At 38.4% G+C, this 19,862-nt stretch overlaps 2 protein-coding genes across 4 annotated transcripts in view; one reads left to right on the top strand and one right to left on the bottom strand.

Annotated features, from left to right (window-relative positions):
- Positions 1 to 7,368, top strand: part of LOC149629924 (Golgi-pH regulating cation channel) — a 39,148-nt gene extending 31,780 nt beyond the window's left edge. For 2 of the 3 annotated variants that reach the window (XM_089851591.1, XM_089851592.1), the window contains exons 14-18: positions 699 to 787; positions 862 to 947; positions 3,341 to 3,393; positions 3,476 to 3,506; positions 5,502 to 7,368. In XM_089851591.1, coding sequence (XP_089707717.1) covers positions 699 to 787; positions 862 to 947; positions 3,341 to 3,393; positions 3,476 to 3,506; positions 5,502 to 5,543 — 301 coding nt within the window. In that variant the 3' untranslated portion in view covers positions 5,544 to 7,368. The remainder of the gene's footprint in view (positions 1 to 698; positions 788 to 861; positions 948 to 3,340; positions 3,394 to 3,475; positions 3,507 to 5,501) is intronic. The other variant, XM_089851593.1, reaches the window with a different exon arrangement.
- Positions 7,369 to 10,098: 2,730 nt separating this feature from the next.
- LOC149629923 (transmembrane protein 145) lies at positions 10,099 to 18,665 on the bottom strand. The gene is made up of 5 exons (XM_089851594.1): positions 17,808 to 18,665; positions 16,083 to 16,248; positions 14,550 to 14,921; positions 13,314 to 13,569; positions 10,099 to 10,589 (listed from the first exon to the last, which is right to left on the bottom strand). Exons 1-5 carry the CDS (start codon positions 18,317 to 18,319, stop codon positions 10,399 to 10,401), a joined length of 1,497 nt encoding a protein of 498 aa, XP_089707720.1. The 5' UTR covers positions 18,320 to 18,665; the 3' UTR covers positions 10,099 to 10,398.
- Positions 18,666 to 19,862: the final 1,197 nt, after the last annotated feature.

Raw genomic sequence — 19,862 nt, 5'->3', positions numbered from 1 at the left:
TTTTAGTAAAATTCAGGGAAAACTCAGGGAAATTTAGAATTTTTAGTAAAATTCAGGGAAAACTCAGGGAAATTTAGAATTTTTAGTAAAATTCAGGGAAAACTCAGGGAAATTTAGAATTTTTAGTAAAATTCAGGGAAAACTCAGGGAAATTTAGAATTTTTAGTAAAATTCAGGGAAAACTCAGGGAAATTTAGAATTTTTAGTAAAATTCAGGGAAAACTCAGGGAAATTTAGAATTTTTAGCAAAATTCAAGGAAAACTCAGGGAAATTTAGAATTTTTTTGTAAAATTCAGTAAAATCAGGGAAGTTTGCGTCAATCAGGGGATGTCCTTTGAGTATGTTATAGTCCAATTTATCCCCCATCCAATAATACTAAAAACTTAGGGCTACGACAAACAGCTAGGGGCCGAGTAATTAAGCAAAATGTACATAAACATCCCCGCCATAGGATTAACATTACACTATACTTTGGAGGCTCATAACTCTGGTTCTACTAGAGATACGGGGATGTCCTTTGAGTATGTTATAGTCCAATTTATCCCCCCTCCTTCGTTAACATTTGCTCCATAGGATACTCCATATATGGGGAAAAACCTGGAAAACTCCGGGAAATTTGTTTTCCAAAAGTTGTATGAACCCCGCAAATTTATCTTTATTTAGACCTATTTTCTTTATATGGCCAATTTGGTTTCAGGTACGCGTTCACGGCTCTTTCGGACTCCGTAGACGAAGAGGAGGAAGACCTATTAGAAAAAGAGTCGACTTCCTTGAACGATGTCTATGGTATATGCGTGCTTTTTTAAAGAATTGTTAAGCTTAATGCTAGAAAAGCGTGCGTTAATTGTTATTTGATTAAGGCACTAAAGTCAGGGGAGCCAAGAATCAGTCGGCTTCCTCCGCCGCCAAAAAAGAACAACAGAGAAATAATGGCGCCCAGCAACCGGTGAGAAACTATAGTAATGCTTCTTTGACAGCTGGGGGCAAAATGGCTAGAAAACCGGAAGCCATTTAAAGTAACCCTGCCCCTCGTTTAAAGTAAAACCTGCCCAGCCCTGCCCCTCATTTAATGTAAAACCTGCCCCTCATTTAAAGTAAAACCTGCCCCTCATTTAAAGTAAAACCTGCCCTTCATTTAAAGTAAAACCTGCCCTTCATTTAAAGTAAAACCTGCCCTTCATTTAAAGTAAAACCTGCCCTTCATTTAAAGTAAAACCTGCCCTTCATTTAAAGTAAAACCTGCCCCTCATTTAAAGTAAAACCTGCCCCTCATTTAAAGTAAAACCTGCCCTTCATTTAAAGTAAAACCTGCCCTTCATTTAAAGTAAAACCTGCCCTTCATTTAAAGTAAAACCTGCCCTTCATTTAAAGTAAAACCTGCCCTTCATTTAAAGTAAAACCTGCCCTTCATTTAAAGTAAAACCTGCCCTTCATTTAAAGTAAAACCTGCCCTTCATTTAAAGTAAAACCTGCCCCTCATTTAAAGTAAAACCTGCCCCTCATTTAAAGTAAAACCTGCCCTTCATTTAAAGTAAAACCTGCCCTTCATTTAAAGTAAAACCTGCCCTTCATTTAAAGTAAAACCTGCCCCTCATTTAAAGTAAAACCTGCCCCTCATTTAAAGTAAAACCTGCCCTTCATTTAAAGTAAAACCTGCCCTTCATTTAAAGTAAAACCTGCCCTTCATTTAAAGTAAAACCTGCCCTTCATTTAAAGTAAAACCTGCCCTTCATTTAAAGTAAAACCTGCCCTTCATTTAAAGTAAAACCTGCCCTTCATTTAAAGTAAAACCTGCCCCTCATTTAAAGTAAAACCTGCCCCTCATTTAAAGTAAAACCTGCCCTTCATTTAAAGTAAAACCTGCCCTTCATTTAAAGTAAAACCTGCCCTTCATTTAAAGTAAAACCTGCCCTTCATTTAAAGTAAAACCTGCCCTTCATTTAAAGTAAAACCTGCCCCTCATTTAAAGTAAAACCTGCCCCTCATTTAAAGTAAAACCTGCCCTTCATTTAAAGTAAAACCTGCCCTTCATTTAAAGTAAAACCTGCCCTTCATTTAAAGTAAAACCTGCCCTTCATTTAAAGTAAAACCTGCCCCTCATTTAAAGTAAAACCTGCCCTTCATTTAAAGTAAAACCTGCCCTTCATTTAAAGTAAAACCTGCCCTTCATTTAAAGTAAAACCTGCCCTTCATTTAAAGTAAAACCTGCCCTTCATTTAAAGTAAAACCTGCCCTTCATTTAAAGTAAAACCTGCCCTTCATTTAAAGTAAAACCTGCCCCTCATTTAAAGTAAAACCTGCCCTTCATTTAAAGTAAAACCTGCCCTTCATTTAAAGTAAAACCTGCCCTTCATTTAAAGTAAAACCTGCCCTTCATTTAAAGTAAAACCTGCCCTTCATTTAAAGTAAAACCTGCCCTTCATTTAAAGTAAAACCTGCCCTTCATTTAAAGTAAAACCTGCCCCTCATTTAAAGTAAAACCTGCCCTTCATTTAAAGTAAAACCTGCCCTTCATTTAAAGTAAAACCTGCCCTTCATTTAAAGTAAAACCTGCCCTTCATTTAAAGTAAAACCTGCCCTTCATTTAAAGTAAAACCTGCCCTTCATTTAAAGTAAAACCTGCCCTTCATTTAAAGTAAAACCTGCCCCTCATTTAAAGTAAAACCTGCCCTTCATTTAAAGTAAAACCTGCCCTTCATTTAAAGTAAAACCTGCCCTTCATTTAAAGTAAAACCTGCCCTTCATTTAAAGTAAAACCTGCCCTTCATTTAAAGTAAAACCTGCCCTTCATTTAAAGTAAAACCTGCCCCTCATTTAAAGTAAAACCTGCCCTTCATTTAAAGTAAAACCTGCCCTTCATTTAAAGTAAAACCTGCCCTTCATTTAAAGTAAAACCTGCCCCTCATTTAAAGTAAAACCTGCCCTTCATTTAAAGTAAAACCTGCCCCTCATTTAAAGTAAAACCTGCCCTTCATTTAAAGTAAAACCTGCCCTTCATTTAAAGTAAAACCTGCCCTTCATTTAAAGTAAAACCTGCCCTTCATTTAAAGTAAAACCTGCCCTTCATTTAAAGTAAAACCTGCCCTTCATTTAAAGTAAAACCTGCCTTTCATTTAAAGTAAAACCTGCCCCTCATTTAAAATAACCCTAACCAAATTTAGACCAAGGGGAACCCTAACTGAACCTAAAATAACCCTAACCAAATCTTAAAAAAGGCAACCCTAATTGAACCCTGAGCAAATCTCAAGCTAACCATAATTATCCCCTGCAAAAATTTAATTGTCTGAATGAAGTTTTCGATTGAAACTAATTTAGCTTCATTAAATTTTCCATTAAAAGGATGATGACTTAAAATGGGTGGATGAAAATATTCCCTCTTCATTATCAGACACGTAAGTCTCGCCAGTTTCGGCCGCCCCCAAGATGGCGCTCATATCACCAATGTGTTTTCTTTAATTACTGATCTGTTTTTAGCGCACTACCCAGACTATTGGATTCCGATGAAGTAGGTTTCGTTCTAGGCCTATAAGGGTGTTCTTAAAAAAGGGTTACTTATGTGGGATTGTTCTATGGGCGATTTTTTTTGTGTCAAGAGTGTTTTATGGATGACCCCTTAATGTTAAATTAATTAATGGGATAATGAAGTAGAGCCTTGGTTGGTGTGCTCTAAATTAAGAAACTCTTGAAAGCAAGAGCCAAGGCTTAGTGTGTAACAGATGTTTTTGTCTTTAGAAAAGTGTTGGAAAGCGTCAAGGAACATGTTTTAGTCCGATTTCATAAGTTGATTCCAATAATAAGGCCGAAATTATGTTTAGCGACTCGAGCGTTGAAGTGCTCAAACTTAACGAGGTTAATTTAAAAATAATTGCTCTTGAGCATATCGTCTGCTGAAGTTTTAAGCCTTGGTTTCGAGTATTTGTCAAGTATTTAAGAAGTTAAAAACCTACTCGAATGTTTCTCGAGTAGTAATTCAATATGTTGTTCTCGAGTATCGAGTCCAGTACTAGAGTTAGAACTTAACGAGGTTAATTTCAAAATAATTGCTCATGAGCACATCGTCTGCTAAATTTCTCAGCTTTGGTTTCGAGTATTTAAGAAGTTGAAAAGCTACTCTAGTATTTCTATATGTCGTTATCGAGTATCGTGTCAAGTACTTGACACGATACTCGAACTTAAAGTTAATTTAAAAAAAAATGCTTATGAGCACATCGTCTGCTAAAGTTCTTAGCCTTGGATTCGAGTATTTGTCAAGTATTTGTGAAGTTGAATAGGTACCCGAAACTTTCTCAAGTATTTCAATATGTTGTTATAGAGTATCGTGCCGAGTACTCGGCTCAATACTCTTACTTAACGAAGTTAATTTCAAAATAAATGCTAAAGCTCTAAGCCTTGGATTCGAGTATTTGTCGAGTATTTATGAAGTTGAAAAGGTACTCAAACCTTTCTCTAGTATTTCACTATGTTGTTGTCATAGTATCATGTCGAGTACTCGGCTCGATAGTCGATACTCTTAACATAACAAGGTTAATTTCTTATGAGCACATCGTCTGCTAAAGTTATAAGCCTTGGATTCGAGTATTTAACAAGTTGAAAAACAACTCCAAACATTCTCGAGTATTTCAATATGTTGTTATCGAGTATCAAGTCCAGTACTAGAGTTAGAACTTAACGAGGTTAATTTCAAAATAATTGCTCATGAGCACATAGTCTGCTAAAGTTTTAAGCCTTGGATTTGAGTATTTGTGAAGTTGAATAGGTACCCGAAACTTTCTCAAGTATTTCAATATGTTGTTATAGAGTATCATGTCGAGTACTCGGCTCAATACTCGAACTTAACGAAGTTAATTTCAAAATAAATGCTAAAGCTCTAAGCCTTGGATTCGAGTAGTTAAGAAGTTGAAAAACTACTCAAAACATTCTCTAGTATTTCAATATGTCGTTATCGAGTATCGTGTCGAGTACTCGGCTCAATACTCTTACTTAACGAAGTTAATTTCAAAATATATACTAAAGCTCTAAGCCTTGGATTCGAGTATTTGTCGAGTATTTATGAAGTTGAAAAGGTACTCAAACCTTTCTCCAGTATTTCACTATGTTGTTGTCATAGTATCATGTCGAGTACTCGGCTCGATACTCTTAACATAACGAGGTCAATTTCTTATGAGCACATCGTTTGCTAAAGTTCTAAGCCTTGGATTTGAGTATTTAACAAGTTGAAAAACAACTCAAAACATTCTCGAGTATTTCAATATGTAGTTATTGAGTATCGAGTCGAGTACTCGAACTTAATGAGTACTCGCACACCTCTGTTCTTTATCCCTTTAAAATAATAATTAAAACACTCCTCCAATCAATCGGCACTTGCGTTAGGGCCCGCAATTGGTCATAGAATATGCATATTTTACCTTTTTTAGGAACGCCCTTCTTTTGCAACCCCATGCAGTTAAGTGAATTTAATTAAATTTAATACATTTAATTAAATTTAATACATTTAATTAAGGAAATTATGACAGTCCGTTTCGAAAGGAACAAAATGGAGTAAAACATAATGGAATTCAAATATTGCAATTGCGAAAATAATTAACTAAGAGTCTTGTGTATAACGAACGAACATCGGCGAATGAACAAGTTGTTTACAAAACAGACACACAAACACAGACAATTAACACACCTACCATATTTCATGTCCTAGTCAGGTTCCCTAATTATAATTATATTTGTTCCTTTAATCGTAATTAATATTTGTTAGTTTCAGAAAACGCTAATTAGTTTATCTTATTAATTATTTTTAATTATTTTGTAATAAATATCGCGATTCCGCCATTTCAGCACACAGTGACGCTAAAAAAAAGATCGTGGCTTCGGGTGTATCTTTAGTGATTAACATAAACTGATATGATATCGGCTAAAGCTTAATTTACCGATTTTTAAGTGTCATTTATCGATTTTTTTTTATCGATTTAAGCGTAATTTACCGATCATTCGGTTCGAGGTTATTTAATTGGTTAATGATTCGTTGATAATCGTTAAAAAACCAGCCGATATTGGTGAGAAATAAATCGATATCGGTGAAAAGTTAATCGATATCGGTCAGGAATTAGTCGATATCGGTGAGGAATTAGTCGATATCGGTCAGGAATTAGTCGATATCGGTCAGGAATTAGTCGATATCGGTCAGGAATTAGTCGATATCGGTGAGGAATTAGTCGATATCGGTGAAAAATAAATCGATATCGGTGAAAAATTGGTCGATATCGGTGAAAAATAAATCGATATCGGTGAAAAATTGGTCGATATCGGGGAAAAATTGGTCGATATCGGTGAAAAATTGGTCAATATCGGTAAAAAAATAAGTCGATATCGGTAAAAAAATTAGTCGATATCGGTAAAACATTAGTCGATATCGGTAAAACATTAGTCGATATCGGTAAAACATTAGTCGATATCGGTAAAACATTAGTCGATATCGGTAAAACATTAGTCGATATCGGTAAAACATTAGTCGATATCGGTAAAACAGTCGATATCGGTGAAAAATTAATCGATATCGGTGAAAAATTAATCGATATCGGCCCAAAATTAATCGATATCGGCGAAAAATTAATCGATATTTGCGAAAAATTAATCGATATCGGTTTTATTGAGTTAAATATTAAGTAAATCGGTATTGGTTCGATTAAAACTTCGGCACAGCTCTCAACATCAGTAAATTTACAAAATCGGCCATCACTAAATTCATCTTCTTTTTCACCAAAAATTTCCAAATTCCATCATCATCGCGAGCTTTTTTTTTTTAGTAAAACTTTTATTTTCGTTCAATTTAATTAATTCAATTAATAATAATTTCGCCCGTTTGATCAAAAGTGATTAACGTAGACCGTAAGTTCATAAGATATGTTGACCATAAGTTTGTCACAGCTTACAAACTGGAGCTTGTCATGAAGTGAGTGAGATAAAACGTCATAGATTCATGTTCAAGCGACGCCTGGTTTTGGCGCTGTCAAAGGCTTAGTAAGTTCAGACTAAATAGGAGCTAGATGGAACTTGGTCCTGCAAAATTAATTAACCACCGAGTGTAGTCTGCAATTCTTCTCGAACTGGCTCGTGCTGTATGTCTCCAGCATACTTACCGAACATTTTTATAAACTTACGCGTAGACTAATGGTACTCGGACTGCCACACAGCATTTCTTCGAAGCAAGCATGAACCAGTCTCGTTAAGTTGGCAATGAATTAAACCGTAATTTAATTATTTTCCAAAAATATCAGCTGTATATTACAGAATTGCCCTAATTTTTTGTTAATTATAATAATATCAATCGAGTTCAATTTATTTATGGTCAATAAAAAATCATGTACAAAATGGTACTTAAAGTGTTAGTGCCATAATTTTCGTCATCCACAAACTTAAAATGCGAAAAAAATCCTTGAAAAATCTAGTTTATTATGATATGTTTACTTTTTTATTTGGTTTCGTAGCAATTTGTAAAATTGCAATCAAAGTATTGGGTTTGGAAAAGGCCTAGTTAAAATTTTGTTTCGTTTGATGACGTAGTAAGGAGAAATTTTTACTCTAGATGTCGCTCACGTGACGCGCGTGTTAGTGTCTCAGCGCCGCGTTAAGCCTATTTTATTCAGATTCGCGCCGCATTAGTAGACTCGGGAGTCTCGCGCTTGGCTTTTCCGCGAGATGCCGTGAGTGACGTAGCAAGGAGAAAACCCGCCAAAAATCTTCTCCGCAAATTTGCTTTTGCCCCCCAAATTTCAAGTTTTCAAAGTGTTTTTCTGTGTTTTCCTTCATATTTAAATATTAATCAAGCATATTTTTGGAATCAGAAGAGTTTAAACTCTCAAAAAAGTAAGGTTTTCTTTAGATTTGAGATAATTTTTAAATCACGTCGCTATTCCTTTAATTACTTACTGTTAATTAGGGACAGACTTAATTTTCGAAGTATGAATGGAGAACGGAACGGTTAGTATTTACTTCAGTTATTCCGACTTATAGAGCGTACTCTCCCTCCAACACGTAACGAAGTTTAAATTATCTTATTGGCTCAGTTTTAAACTACGTTTTGATGACGTTGCTGACGGGGACGGTGGCGAAAAATAGTGACGTAATTCCTTTTTTTACCTCTGATACTATGGGGCCTCTTCTTTCATACCCCCTCCGTCCCATCCCAGGGAAGGAGGTCCGGGACTTTGACGCGCGCCCACATATTACTCTGTTCTCCATTCCTACTTCTAAAATTACATCTATCCCTGCTTTAAAATACTGTTTTAGTAGTAACGTCTCATTTCATTGTTCACAGCCAAGCCACTCACGACAAACAGGGGCCAAGTAATTAAGCAAAACGTAAACAGCATACCCCCTCCATAGGAATAGCATTACACCCAACTTTGGAGGCTCATAACTCTGGGGGCCTATTCTGTAAGCTTCGAAAGCAAGTTGTCGATCGACATCTCTCTCGATCTCGAACCGAGATCTCGAAAATCACAAAAATGGTATTCTGTAAGAAGTTGTCGAACTTAAACATCTCGATTATCGACAAAGTTGTCGAACTAGATATCGACAGGGTAGTAGCTGTCGAGATCGTCTTTTCGTTTCGAGTAACCCTTCTTTCATGAGTTTTAATCTTAGTGTAAATAGCTGCCCTTCTACATTTAGCTCGCTTTGAGTTAGATATTCAAGCTAGAGAAATTATTAGGTGAATTTTACGAAGACACCGTGTTGTCAGAAGTATATAAAATTTCATATATACCTCTGGTGTTGTAATGTTAACGCCCAGGCCAAACAGTCCCCCTTAAATTTTGCAGGGACGTTAAATAAATTGCTTTTAATCTATCTTGAAAAATGCTGCAAGAAATGTGGAATAATGTCTGCGCTTTTCAACTGATTCCCCGAACATTAGGTACACCGGTACACGGTATCAAATATACAGGCTTTGTGAGTTTTGGGGTATGATTTAAAACCATATTCTAAAATGGCGGCCCAAAAAGTAACAAAGATGTCCCGACGGGCAACGATGCTGAAATTTATGCAGGGACGTTACTCTTAAGTCGTAGGTGCACATCAAGAAATATGGCTTGAATGCACGGCCATCTTGAAAAAAGGCGGGGAGAAATATAACTATCCTTTCGGAATAACGTCCTACTCTCGAAACCGTTCGACTAAAAATAAAAAGTGTCTTACGGGTTTTCGGGTTTAACGTGCCGTCATCTTTTAAAATGGCGGTCGAAAAAGTAACACTAATGTTATGCCCCTTTGCTACTAGTTAGAGATAAATCTATACGTTTAGAGCAGTCGAATAAAATCTTTAGCCTGTAGATCATAGGTTATGGTTATGTAAATAATAATATGGTATTAGCCAAATTACTTTTAAATACTTATTTTTGTACTGTCTATCCTACTTCAAATTAGATCGCTTAAAACCTGCAAGAATTAAACTAAACACTCACATCCTAAACAAAAATAAACGATCTTATTTTTTCGTCCGCTAATAATAGTTTCAAGTTTCGCGCCTCCTAGAGTCCTATTATGATTGGTCCCATGAAACGGAAGTGCGTTACTCTTTCGACATCTATGCTGTTCTCGAAGATCGAGAACTCCGGTATCGAACTCGAACGATACATGTTATAGAATACCATTTTTCGTTCGAGAAGGATCTCGATCGATACGGCTATCTTCGAGATCGTGTTCGCTTCGAGATCGAGATCGACATCTAAGAAAATTACAGAATAGCCCCCCTGGTTCTACTAGAGATACGGGGATGTCCTTTGAGTATGTTATAGTCCTATTTGCCCCCCATCCAACCATACTAAAAACTTGGGGCTACGACAAACAGGGGCCGAGTAATTAAGTAAAATGTTCGTGAACATACCCTCCATAGGATTAACATTACACCCATCTTTGGAGGCCCATAACTCTGGTTATATTAGAGATACGGGGATTTCTCTTAAGTATGTTATAGCCCAATTTATCCCCCATCCAACCATACTAAACACTTAGGGCTTCGACAAACAGGGGCCGAGTAATTAAGCAAAACGTAAACAAACATACCCCCCTCCATAGGATTAACATTAAATAACTCAAACGGAAGGTTAAGGTTGGCACGGAAGTTATTGTCGATCATGTTTATTATTTAAAAAGTCCATTAATCTTAGAATAAATAAGGATAATTAACACTTAAATAATTTTAAAACCTTTTAATTAATTTTAAATGACAATCGTTAAAAACAAACTTAATTAGATTTAATATTAATTTTTAAAGAGTTAATTGAATAATCTCTCTCTCGTTGTTGTTTATATATACAGAAAGAAAACCTTAAAATTGGTTTAATATTTAATTAATTTGATTATTTACTAATTTACACATTCCCTAATTAATGTAATTATTAATCTCAGATTGTAGGGAAATTGTCGTTCTTAAATTTTTTGGGTTCCTCGACATTGTGAGGAGCTTCGCTGAACTCTTCCAGTTCCTCGGCCGTGTCCGAATCGTTGATTAGTTGGAAATATTGCTTGCTACGACTCGGCCATAACAGATGCGCCATTGTAGCGTAAGCCAGGAAGTCCGCGCTTGACGTAATACCTAATGGTAATGCGATTCATATTGACATTAGTCTTCTCTACTAGGCCTAATAACATCCGCAAAGGCTTAAGCTTTAACTAGCAGCTAAAGCCTGGTTTTCACTGGCCCAAAACGCAGGAAAAACCGCGTTCCGCGCCGTTTTTTCAGAGGTAACTTGCCGCAAAAATTTCGCGTTTTCTGTGCGGCAAGCACGGAATTGGTTTTCTATTTTTCCGCAAATTTTTACGGAAAGGAAAGCGGTGGCCAATAGGAATCGACGAATGCGTGACGTCATAGGCTTGGTTTTGGCATAGATATATTAAAAGGGTAGATACACAATTCAATGGGAGGTCGACGCGGAAGGGGCAACGAGCAGACAGCCGCTATTTTCTGGGGGTAGCCGTATAAAACGCCATCTATCGGTAACTTTCGAAACTAAATTAAAGGATGAGCTTAGAGTAGTGGCACTCTATGTTAACCCCCTATAGGGCATAATAAGTCAAACCCTCGGAGATGCCATTACTCCATTTTATACGAGCTAAGAGCGGAAAAACGTATTTTATAAATTTTACACCTGTAAAATATTTTAAAAAACACTTGGAACTTGTATTTCTACTTACTTTCGAGGAAATACCACTGTTTTCTGAAGGTAAGAGTCTTTTTTTTATACATTTATTAGTAATAAAAACATTTAAGGCGAGCTAAGCCTTGGTCTTGTAAAACAGGGCAGATTAGTGATTAAAAATTAAATTTTCCAAGTCACGAAAGTACAGCCTCTTTTCTCTATGTGCAAATCAAATCTACATTATGGCCATGACCAAGGCTTAGCTGGCCTTAATGTTTTTATTACTAATAAATGTATAAAAAAAGACTCTTACCTTCAGAAAACGGTGGTATTTCCTCGAAAGTAAGTAGAAATACAAGTTCCAAGTGTTTTTTAAACGATTTTACAGGTGTAAAATTTATAAAATACGTTTTTCTGCTCTTAGCTCGTATAAAATGGAGTAATGGCATCTCCGAGGGTTTGACTTATTATGCCCTATAGGGGGTTAACATAGAGTGCCACTACTCTAAGCTCATCCTTTAATTTAGTTTCGAAAGTTACCGATAGATGGCGTTTTATACGGCTACCCCCAGAAAATAGCGGCTGTCTGCTCGTTGCCCCTTCCGCGTTTTTTCGTTAAGCCTAAGCCAGCGAAGTGGATCTAGACCCTTTATAGTTTTACTATATCTATGGGTTTTGGTTAGCTCGCGAGGCTTTTTTTCGACGCCATTTTTATTTAATTGAAGGCGTTTGTGTGGTCGAGTTAAATTTATAAAAATGTATAGTTAACATTGGCTTAATTGTTATTTAATATGATAAAAATTAACGTTTTTACAAAGACGATAAATTAAATTTTAAGAAAATCGATAGGTTACTATTGGTGCATTTTCAATATAACTGTTAAGCCTTGGTCTCCGCGAGCTCGCACTCTTTCATGATATTAAAAGTTTTAGTGAAAACGTTTTGCCACCGTTTTTTTAAGGAATTTTCCGCAAAATTTTGCGGAATTTTTTTTACTGTTCCGTGAAATTTTCGGCAGTGAAAACCAGGCTTAACTAAAAGGTGTGCTGATCGCGAGTATTACCACGGAGCTTCTATTTACAGGGAGAAGTAGCTCCTCCCCCCTCTAGTACTGTAAACGCTCTTATTAAACGTAGACACTAATGGTCCATAAAATGGGGCACATATTTTAACCCCCCCCTCGGGTTTCGCTGGCAAAAAAAAGAAAAACAAAGATGGCCGCCTTCACTCGTTCGTTGGAGGTCTTGACGTTTTAAAATTATAATTTTTAAGTTTTGAATGGACTGCGATTCCAGTCTAATAGTTAGCGCAAAGGGGGGAGAAATGTGTATACCGTAGCTGCAGAAGCTATTAACGGTACAAATCATAATTTCATGGCAAGGAATTGAAGTTCCACCAAGAAAATGACGTCATACTTTGTTTACATGGGCTCGGGGGGGGGGGCGAGGAGCGAAAGCGTTGCGCAGAACTGAGCTACGCCATGGAAGAAAGTATGGAAGGCCGACTCAGCCCTTTTTTTGAAAGGTGACCAGTAGCACTGCATACTACAGCGCCCCTAGCTGTCATACTGAAAACAAACATGGCGGCGTCCTTATTTCTTTTGGTGAAAAGGGTGGGTTTATTAAGGGGATGGCGGGAAATTTGAAATTTTAAAAATCCCGCCTTTTTTGACAGCCTGGAAACTGTCGCTTTCAGTATGACGGACAGAGGGCGAACCCGTCGCTATTTTAAAACCACCTTTCACAGCCCAAAGGGAGAGTTGGCCTTCCATCCTTTCTTCCATGGCTACGCTAAGGGCTAGGGGGGGGGGGGAAGTCCGAGTTTCTCTCCCTGTAAATAGAAGCTCCGTGGTGTTAGGGCCGGCTAGTAGCGGTAGAGAGGGATGTAGACTGTATCCATCCATCTGGGGGCTCCCTTGTAAGAGGGAATACTGATACTGAGCTAAGAGTATGACGTTTGCATACGTAGTAGTGCCATTACCCTATTTGGGTCGGCTATTGGCCAGTATTAACCGCGACTACTTACTTATTTAATAGTTTATCTACTCCGTGAAAGAAATAGGCCATTAACCCATAGTCTTATCCTCAAGGACAATGGATTTAGTTAATATTAACTTAATTATAACTAAAAGACTTATTGAAAGACCCGGCAGTACTTCCAAAACTGCATTTAGCACGTACCCAATAACAGCTTCTGTCTCCATAAAGTTGAGACGTAGAGGGCGATGAGAGCGACCATGGGTAGGTAGAAGAACCAAACCAAGATTCCCGCTCCAAAATCCAAGTAAAAGCGTAGTTTCGTCTGCTCATTTTCGTCCAACATGGTCGATCGCAATTCGTACAGGAACCAAATCATGATTACCATTCGGAAGATCAAACTAATCCAACCAGGAATCGTCTGGTATTCCTCAATGTCTTCGATGACGTCAACTTCAGTCTGAAACAGGTGTCAAAGGTCAATCGAGAGAGAGGACGTGATAATAATGCGGTCAAAGGTTAATCCATTGAAATATAGACATTAAACTACAGACAAAGAACACGATGACAATGTAGGTGGGGTCAAATCAAGGTCAAAGGATTGGACAATGTAAGGTAGCCAAAGGTCAACCCATTCAAGTATAGACGTTGGACATTATATTACGCTATAGACAAAAGAACATCACAGTATAAATGGACAAAGGACATGATGACAATGTAGGAGGGGTCAAATCAAGGTCAAAGGACTGGACAATGTAAGGTAGCCAAAGGTCAATCCATCCAAGTATAGACGTTGGACATTATATTAAGCTATAGACAAAAGAACATCACAGTCTGAATTGACAAAGGACGTGATGACAATGTAGGAGGGGTCAAATCAAGGTCAAAGGACAGGACAATGTAAGGTGTCGAAGGTCAATTTACAAAGCACACGATAACAATGTTGTTGGGTTTAAAAGACAAATGGCAAGAGTCTAACTGGGGTCAAAGGTCAATCGAAAAAGGACATGATAACAATGTAGTGGGGTCAAATCAAGGTCGAAGGACTGGACAATGTAAGGTAGCCAAAGGTCAATCCATTCAAGTATAGACGTTGGACATTACATTAAGCTATAGACAAAAGAACATCACAGTCTAAATTGACAAAGGACGTGATGACAATGTAGGTGGGGTCAAATGAAGGTCAAAGGACCGGACAATGTAAGGTGGCCAAAGGTCAATTTACAAAGGACACGATAACGATGTAGTTGGGTCAAAAAGCAAATGACACAAGTGTAAATGGGGTCAAATGATGGTCAAAGGATCGGACAATGTAAAGGATCAAAGGTCAATTTACAAAGCACACGATAACAATGTAGTGGGGTCAAAAAGCAAAAGACACAAGTGTAAATGGGGTCAAACTAACGAGGAGACATGATGGGATAGATGGCTCAACATTACCCTGTTCCAAATGTACAGGAAGATATTGATGCAAGTGTAGATCAACCATAAACAGAAGACGATGGCCTTCCAAGTGACCTCTGGTCGAGTGATGGCCCAACCTTTAGCCAATAGGAGCAGCAACAACATGAAGAGTGACTGGGAGATCAAGTAGACGACGGTTCCAATCAGGTCCAGGGTTTCCACCCCTTCACCGTCAACCGCGAATTTGAATTTATGGACAAGTTTGCAGAAGAAGGCCAAGAGCTGACAGATCAGGGACAGAGTGAAGAGACACGTTAGTAGGTGATGGTATCGAAGAGTGGCGTAGATTTGAATGGCCACCAGGAAGATGTACAGGCCAAAGAATACCAAGTAAATCTCCACCGTGTCCTGCAATAAGACAGGGGAATGGATGCCTTTGTAATTCCGATTTCAAGTCATCATGGGACCCTGATGAGGTGTTCAAGGTCCAAACACATGCCTAGAAGCGTCAGACATGACCTTGAAAATGCTAATTCAGGGTTCATACAACTTTTGGAAAACAAGTTTCCCTGAGATTTCCATGTTTTTGAACATTTTACTTAATTACTCAGCCCCTGTTTGTCGTAGCCCTATGTTTTTACTACGGTTGAATGGGGGTCAAATTGGACTATAACATACTCAAAGGGCATCCCAGTATCTCTAGTAGAACCAGAGTTACGAGCCTCCAAACTATAGTGTAATGTTAATCCTATGGATTGGATGTTCACGAACATTTTGCTTAATTACTCGGGTCCTGTTTGTCGTAGCCCTAAGTTTTTAGTATGGTTGGATTGGGGGCAAATAGGACTATAACATACTGAAAGGGCATCCCCGTATCTCTAGTAGAACCAGAGTTATGAGCCTCCAAAGTTTAGTGTAACGCTATTGCTATAGAAGGAATGATCACGAACATTTTGCTTAATTATAGCGTTTTTCTTTGAGGTAATCCGAGCGCTCCCGGAGTGCTCCGAAAAAAAAACGTCTTTCATTGGAAAAAAACGAGCTGCTCCGAGAAGGAGGCGCGTCTTACATTGGCCCAGTCGCTCCCTCCCGGTTTGCTCCCGGATTGATCCCAACCCCTACGACTCTAGAGACGAAGAGACCAAAATGGAGCGCCTGATGACGTCACAAAACCGCTCTGAAAAAACTTTCGTCTTTCATTGGGAGCAACTACATTCGGTCCTCCGAGCTAGAGCGATGACGTAGCACGAAAATATGGAGCGATCTCAGGCGACCACAAAGGAAAACGCTATTACTCGGCCCCTGTTTGACGTAAATTTCCCTGATTTCCCTGAAATTTAGTAAAATTCGAAATTTCCCTGAGGTTGTTCCAGGTTTCCCAGGTTTGTATGAACCCTGTAAATCTTGGACTAGTTGCAATGACGCGGCGTGTACCTTGTCTATTTTGTAAATAACCTTGGCCGCGCGACGCTTGCTATTTATAACACCAAAATATTAGGGCTCCTTTAAATTACCCCCCCCCCTGTAGCTGTGACGCAATACCGAATAAAGAAGCAGTGTATTAATTACCTGGCTATCAAAGGAAAACTGAAACTCAAAGGGATTGCTTTTTAGTTTATCAGGATTGCCATTGACAAGCCATATATCGTATTCGAGTTCAAAGTCAAGGTCGGTTGAGGCTGTCCAATTACAATGAATGTCTCGGTAGCAAGCTGCCATGCTGATATACCAGAATCTACAATCAAACATTTAATTAAGGAATCCGAATTAATTTCATCCCCCTAATTCTTAATTGCTCCAAATTTCATGGGAATATAATTAACAACAATTATTTTTAACCCTCATTTCTTGAATTTAAAAACTGGTCCAATCAATTAATAAACTGGTCCTTGGACCAGATGAAGTGCGCTGCTATTTCCCAGAATGTTTCACTCATCGCCAGTCTGGGCTTGAAGGAGAGAGGAATGGAGTGGAAACCCCCATACCTATAGCGATGCCTCTTTACCCCCACCTACGGAGCGGCACCGTAGTCTTCCCAGCATCCTCGGCGGTTAGGTAGGGTCGTACCGGACGAAATTGTAAAGGGCGCTCCCTCTATCTTAAAAATAGAAGCTAATTCTCGTACATATAAAATGGCGCTACGCGGCAGCACTTGGCAATCGCCTACCGAAGGGTAGGGGCGTGCGCGAGGTACACTGGGAGAGATACGGTGCCGCAGGTCGCCCATCATCATTTCCAATCCATCTCAACTCCCTTATCCCTGGTCTGGGAAATAGAGGCATACTTCCTCTGGTCAAGGACCAGTTTATTAATTACTTGGACTAGTCTTTAAATTCAAAAAGTGGGGGTTACTGGTCCTCTGGATATCTATAACAGGATAAAGGTTGGGTCCAATCCAGACACCAGTTTATTATTTTGGACGCTAGGGGGGGTCACTGGTCCCAAGGAGTTGTTTAAAAAATATCCTTTTTTCCCAGACTACACATCGCCCTTGTGGGGTTTATTGCATCATGGACCAGTTTAAAAATTGCATGATTGGGGGTTAACTGCAGTCTGGGAAATAGGGATGATTTTTAAAACTAGTCCTTGGGACCAGTGACCCCCCTTAAGTGTCCGAAATAATTAACTGGTCTCTGGACTGGTCCCGCCTTTGTTCTCCAATATATTTGCAATTAATAAACTGGTCCCGAGGACCAGTAACCCTCACTTTTTGAATTTATAAACTACTCCAAGCAATTAATAAACTGGTCCTTGGAACAGAGGAAGTGTGCTATTTCCCAGAATGTTTCACTCATCGCCCATGTGGGTTTATTGCGTCATGGACCAGGCTGAGAAATAAGGTGATGTCCACTGGGCCAGTTTAAAAATTACATGCTTGGAGGTCACTTAATTAAAAACATTCCTAGATTTCACCATTTTAAGTGGCCAATATCCAGTTTTTTTAATTAATTTATAGTAAAGCTATACTGGTCATATGGCCAGTTTAAAAATTACATGCTTGGGGGTCGACTGGTCCAATGGCCACTTAATTAAAAACGTTCCCAGATTTCACCATTTTAAGTGGTCAATGTCCAGTTTTTTTAACTAATTTAATGTAAAGTTATACTGGTCATATGGCCAGTTTAAAAATTACATGTTTGGGGGTCGACTGGTCCTATGACCACTTAATTAAAACATTCATAGATTTCACCATTTTAAGTGGCCAATGTCCAGTTTTTTTAATTAATTTAAAGTAAAGCTATACTGGTCATATGGCCAGTTTAAATAAGTGTCAAACTGTGACGTCACTTTTACCTGGCTTGAAAATTGTCATGTACAAAGTAGGTGAACTGGTAATTCGGTACTAATTGACTGGGCTGGTCTTCATCTTCGCATATTTGACCTTTCGGACAAGGAATTTTACGTATAAAATCCTGCGTTCCGTCTTGGTAGCAATGCTTGTCGTAAGCCACAGTGTTGATCTTGCTAAACATTTTTTGGCAGGCATCATTTTGATCTCGGATGCTACGATTTCCGTAATATTCTAGAAAATACTCTCTATCGACTACTAGAAGCGTGGCGAAAGTCTCGTTGTTCGGTGGCAAGTTTTTCAAGGTCTTCAACGTAATATTGCCGTAAATGTAACCCAACGTATTGGCATCGTGCAAATCCGTTTTTTGAAAGCCGAATTTTGACAAAAATCGAAAGAATTCGCCACTTTTCCAAGTTCCTTTTAAATGTAAAGCGTCTACTGTCCCGTAATTAACCAAGCAAATCGTGAAAAGGAGAGTAATTACTCTCGCTACCCAACTTGTTTTTAGGTGCATTATATAGAGTAATGGCAGCTTTCTGCCTTCGACTGTATTAAGCTCTATGGGGAAATAACATGGGGTGCCTTTAGTCTATATTTTGGCTAAGGCTTAGCGAAAGTTTCTAGACCCAAAATTCATTAACTAAACTGACATATATTAGTTTCTAATTTAATAAGGTTAGTGGATTTCACGAATAGGTAAAAGTTACATTTCTTATCCTTACAAAACAACAACGAACTGATAAAAAACCTGAACCATTTTTTACGATTACGGATTACAATGGGAAAAAACGATTACCCCTTTTTCACGGCATTGAATGACAACTCACGACTATCGCACCATTTATTACCCCCCTGTATTTAAATTAGAAAAAGTATCGTATCTTTTAGGCCTTTTCCACTACAAGTTACGTTGCTTTTGCTCTAAGATAAAGCTTTATTGTCCCGTTTTTTTCATGAATGGTACCAAAGTGTGTTCAGTGCAATTGAGCAGAGCTACTGTTCAAAACCATGCAAACAATCATAGAGAAAAACGAAAAGTGTACTTCGATGAAGCTTGCTCGCTCCCTATCAGTGTCGACCCCTTCTGCATATAGTTTGCCCATATTAAGCCCCCCTCCAAATTTCAAACGCTAGTGCAGGACCAGAAATAAGCACAGGACACTGGATGGTGTTCAATAAAGTTATAAAATGTCCCATAATATTTTTAAAAAATAAGGGGGATCACTGGACACATGTCATATTGGAAATTTATCTTATAGGACATATGTCCAGTGATCCCCCCTTTGAAAGGAAAATTTATAGGACATTGTCCACTGGAGTGCGCAAAAATTGTGTCTCGTCTTCATAGTCAAACTATCAAAACTTCTAAAAAATTTACTGGTCAACCGTCCAGTGACCCCCTTACAGTCTGGGAAGTAGCACACTTCCTCTGGCCCAAAACCAGTTTATTAATTGCTAGTTTCTTAATTCAAAAAGTGGGGGTTACTGGTCCACAAGAGCAGTTTATTAATTGTAAATCTATAGGAGAACAATGGCGGGAACCAGTCCTGAGACCAGTTAATTATTTAGAACACTAGGGGGGTCCCAAGGACTAGCTTAAAAAATATCCTTATTTCCCAGACTGCCCCCTTAGTTTTTAAAAATTTATGGGACATTTTAAAATTTTATTGGACAATGTCCAATGTCCTGTGCGTATTTCCGGCACTGAATTAGCGCGAGCAGCTTGTAACTTGCGTGATCGAGTGGGCTGTGACTAAACATAAGAAAAAAACACGCACTACGCTTGAAGGAGAGAGTCATACTTAGGTTATTATACTGATTAGGTTATTTGTGATATAATGAACAAACACTGAGAGTTACGCCTTGAAGGAGAGAGGAATGGAGTGGAAACTCCCATACCTATAGCGTTGCCTGTGTACCCCCACCTACGGCACCATAGTCTTCCCAGCATCCTCAGCGGTTAGGTAAGGTCGTACTGGACGAAATTGTAAAGGGCGCTCCTTCTATCTTAAAAATAGAAGCTAGTTCTCATACAAATAAAATGGCGCTTCACGGCT

The sequence above is a fragment of the Phalangium opilio genome, unplaced genomic scaffold, assembly GCF_054372755.1.
Source record: "Phalangium opilio isolate 3A_F unplaced genomic scaffold, DU_Popi_V2 ptg000105l_1, whole genome shotgun sequence".
Taxonomy (NCBI): Eukaryota; Metazoa; Arthropoda; class Arachnida; order Opiliones; family Phalangiidae; genus Phalangium; species Phalangium opilio.
Note: the sequence above shows the minus strand (reverse complement) of the source record. Positions and strands in the feature narration are given on the sequence as shown.

What these genes read in the sequence shown, in the direction of transcription:
- LOC149629923 (XM_089851594.1), bottom strand. Translation starts at nt 18,319, where the DNA reads ATGCACCTAAAAACAAGTTGGGTAGCGAGAGTAATTACTCTCCTTTTC. An exon ending in AGTTTTCCTTTGATAGCCAG is followed by an intron (nt 14,922 to 16,082) that starts GTAATTAATACA and finishes GTCTTATTGCAG; the next exon opens with GACACGGTGGAGATTTACTT. An exon ending in GAGACAGAAGCTGTTATTGG is followed by an intron (nt 10,590 to 13,313) that starts GTACGTGCTAAA and finishes CATTACCATTAG; the next exon opens with GTATTACGTCAAGCGCGGAC.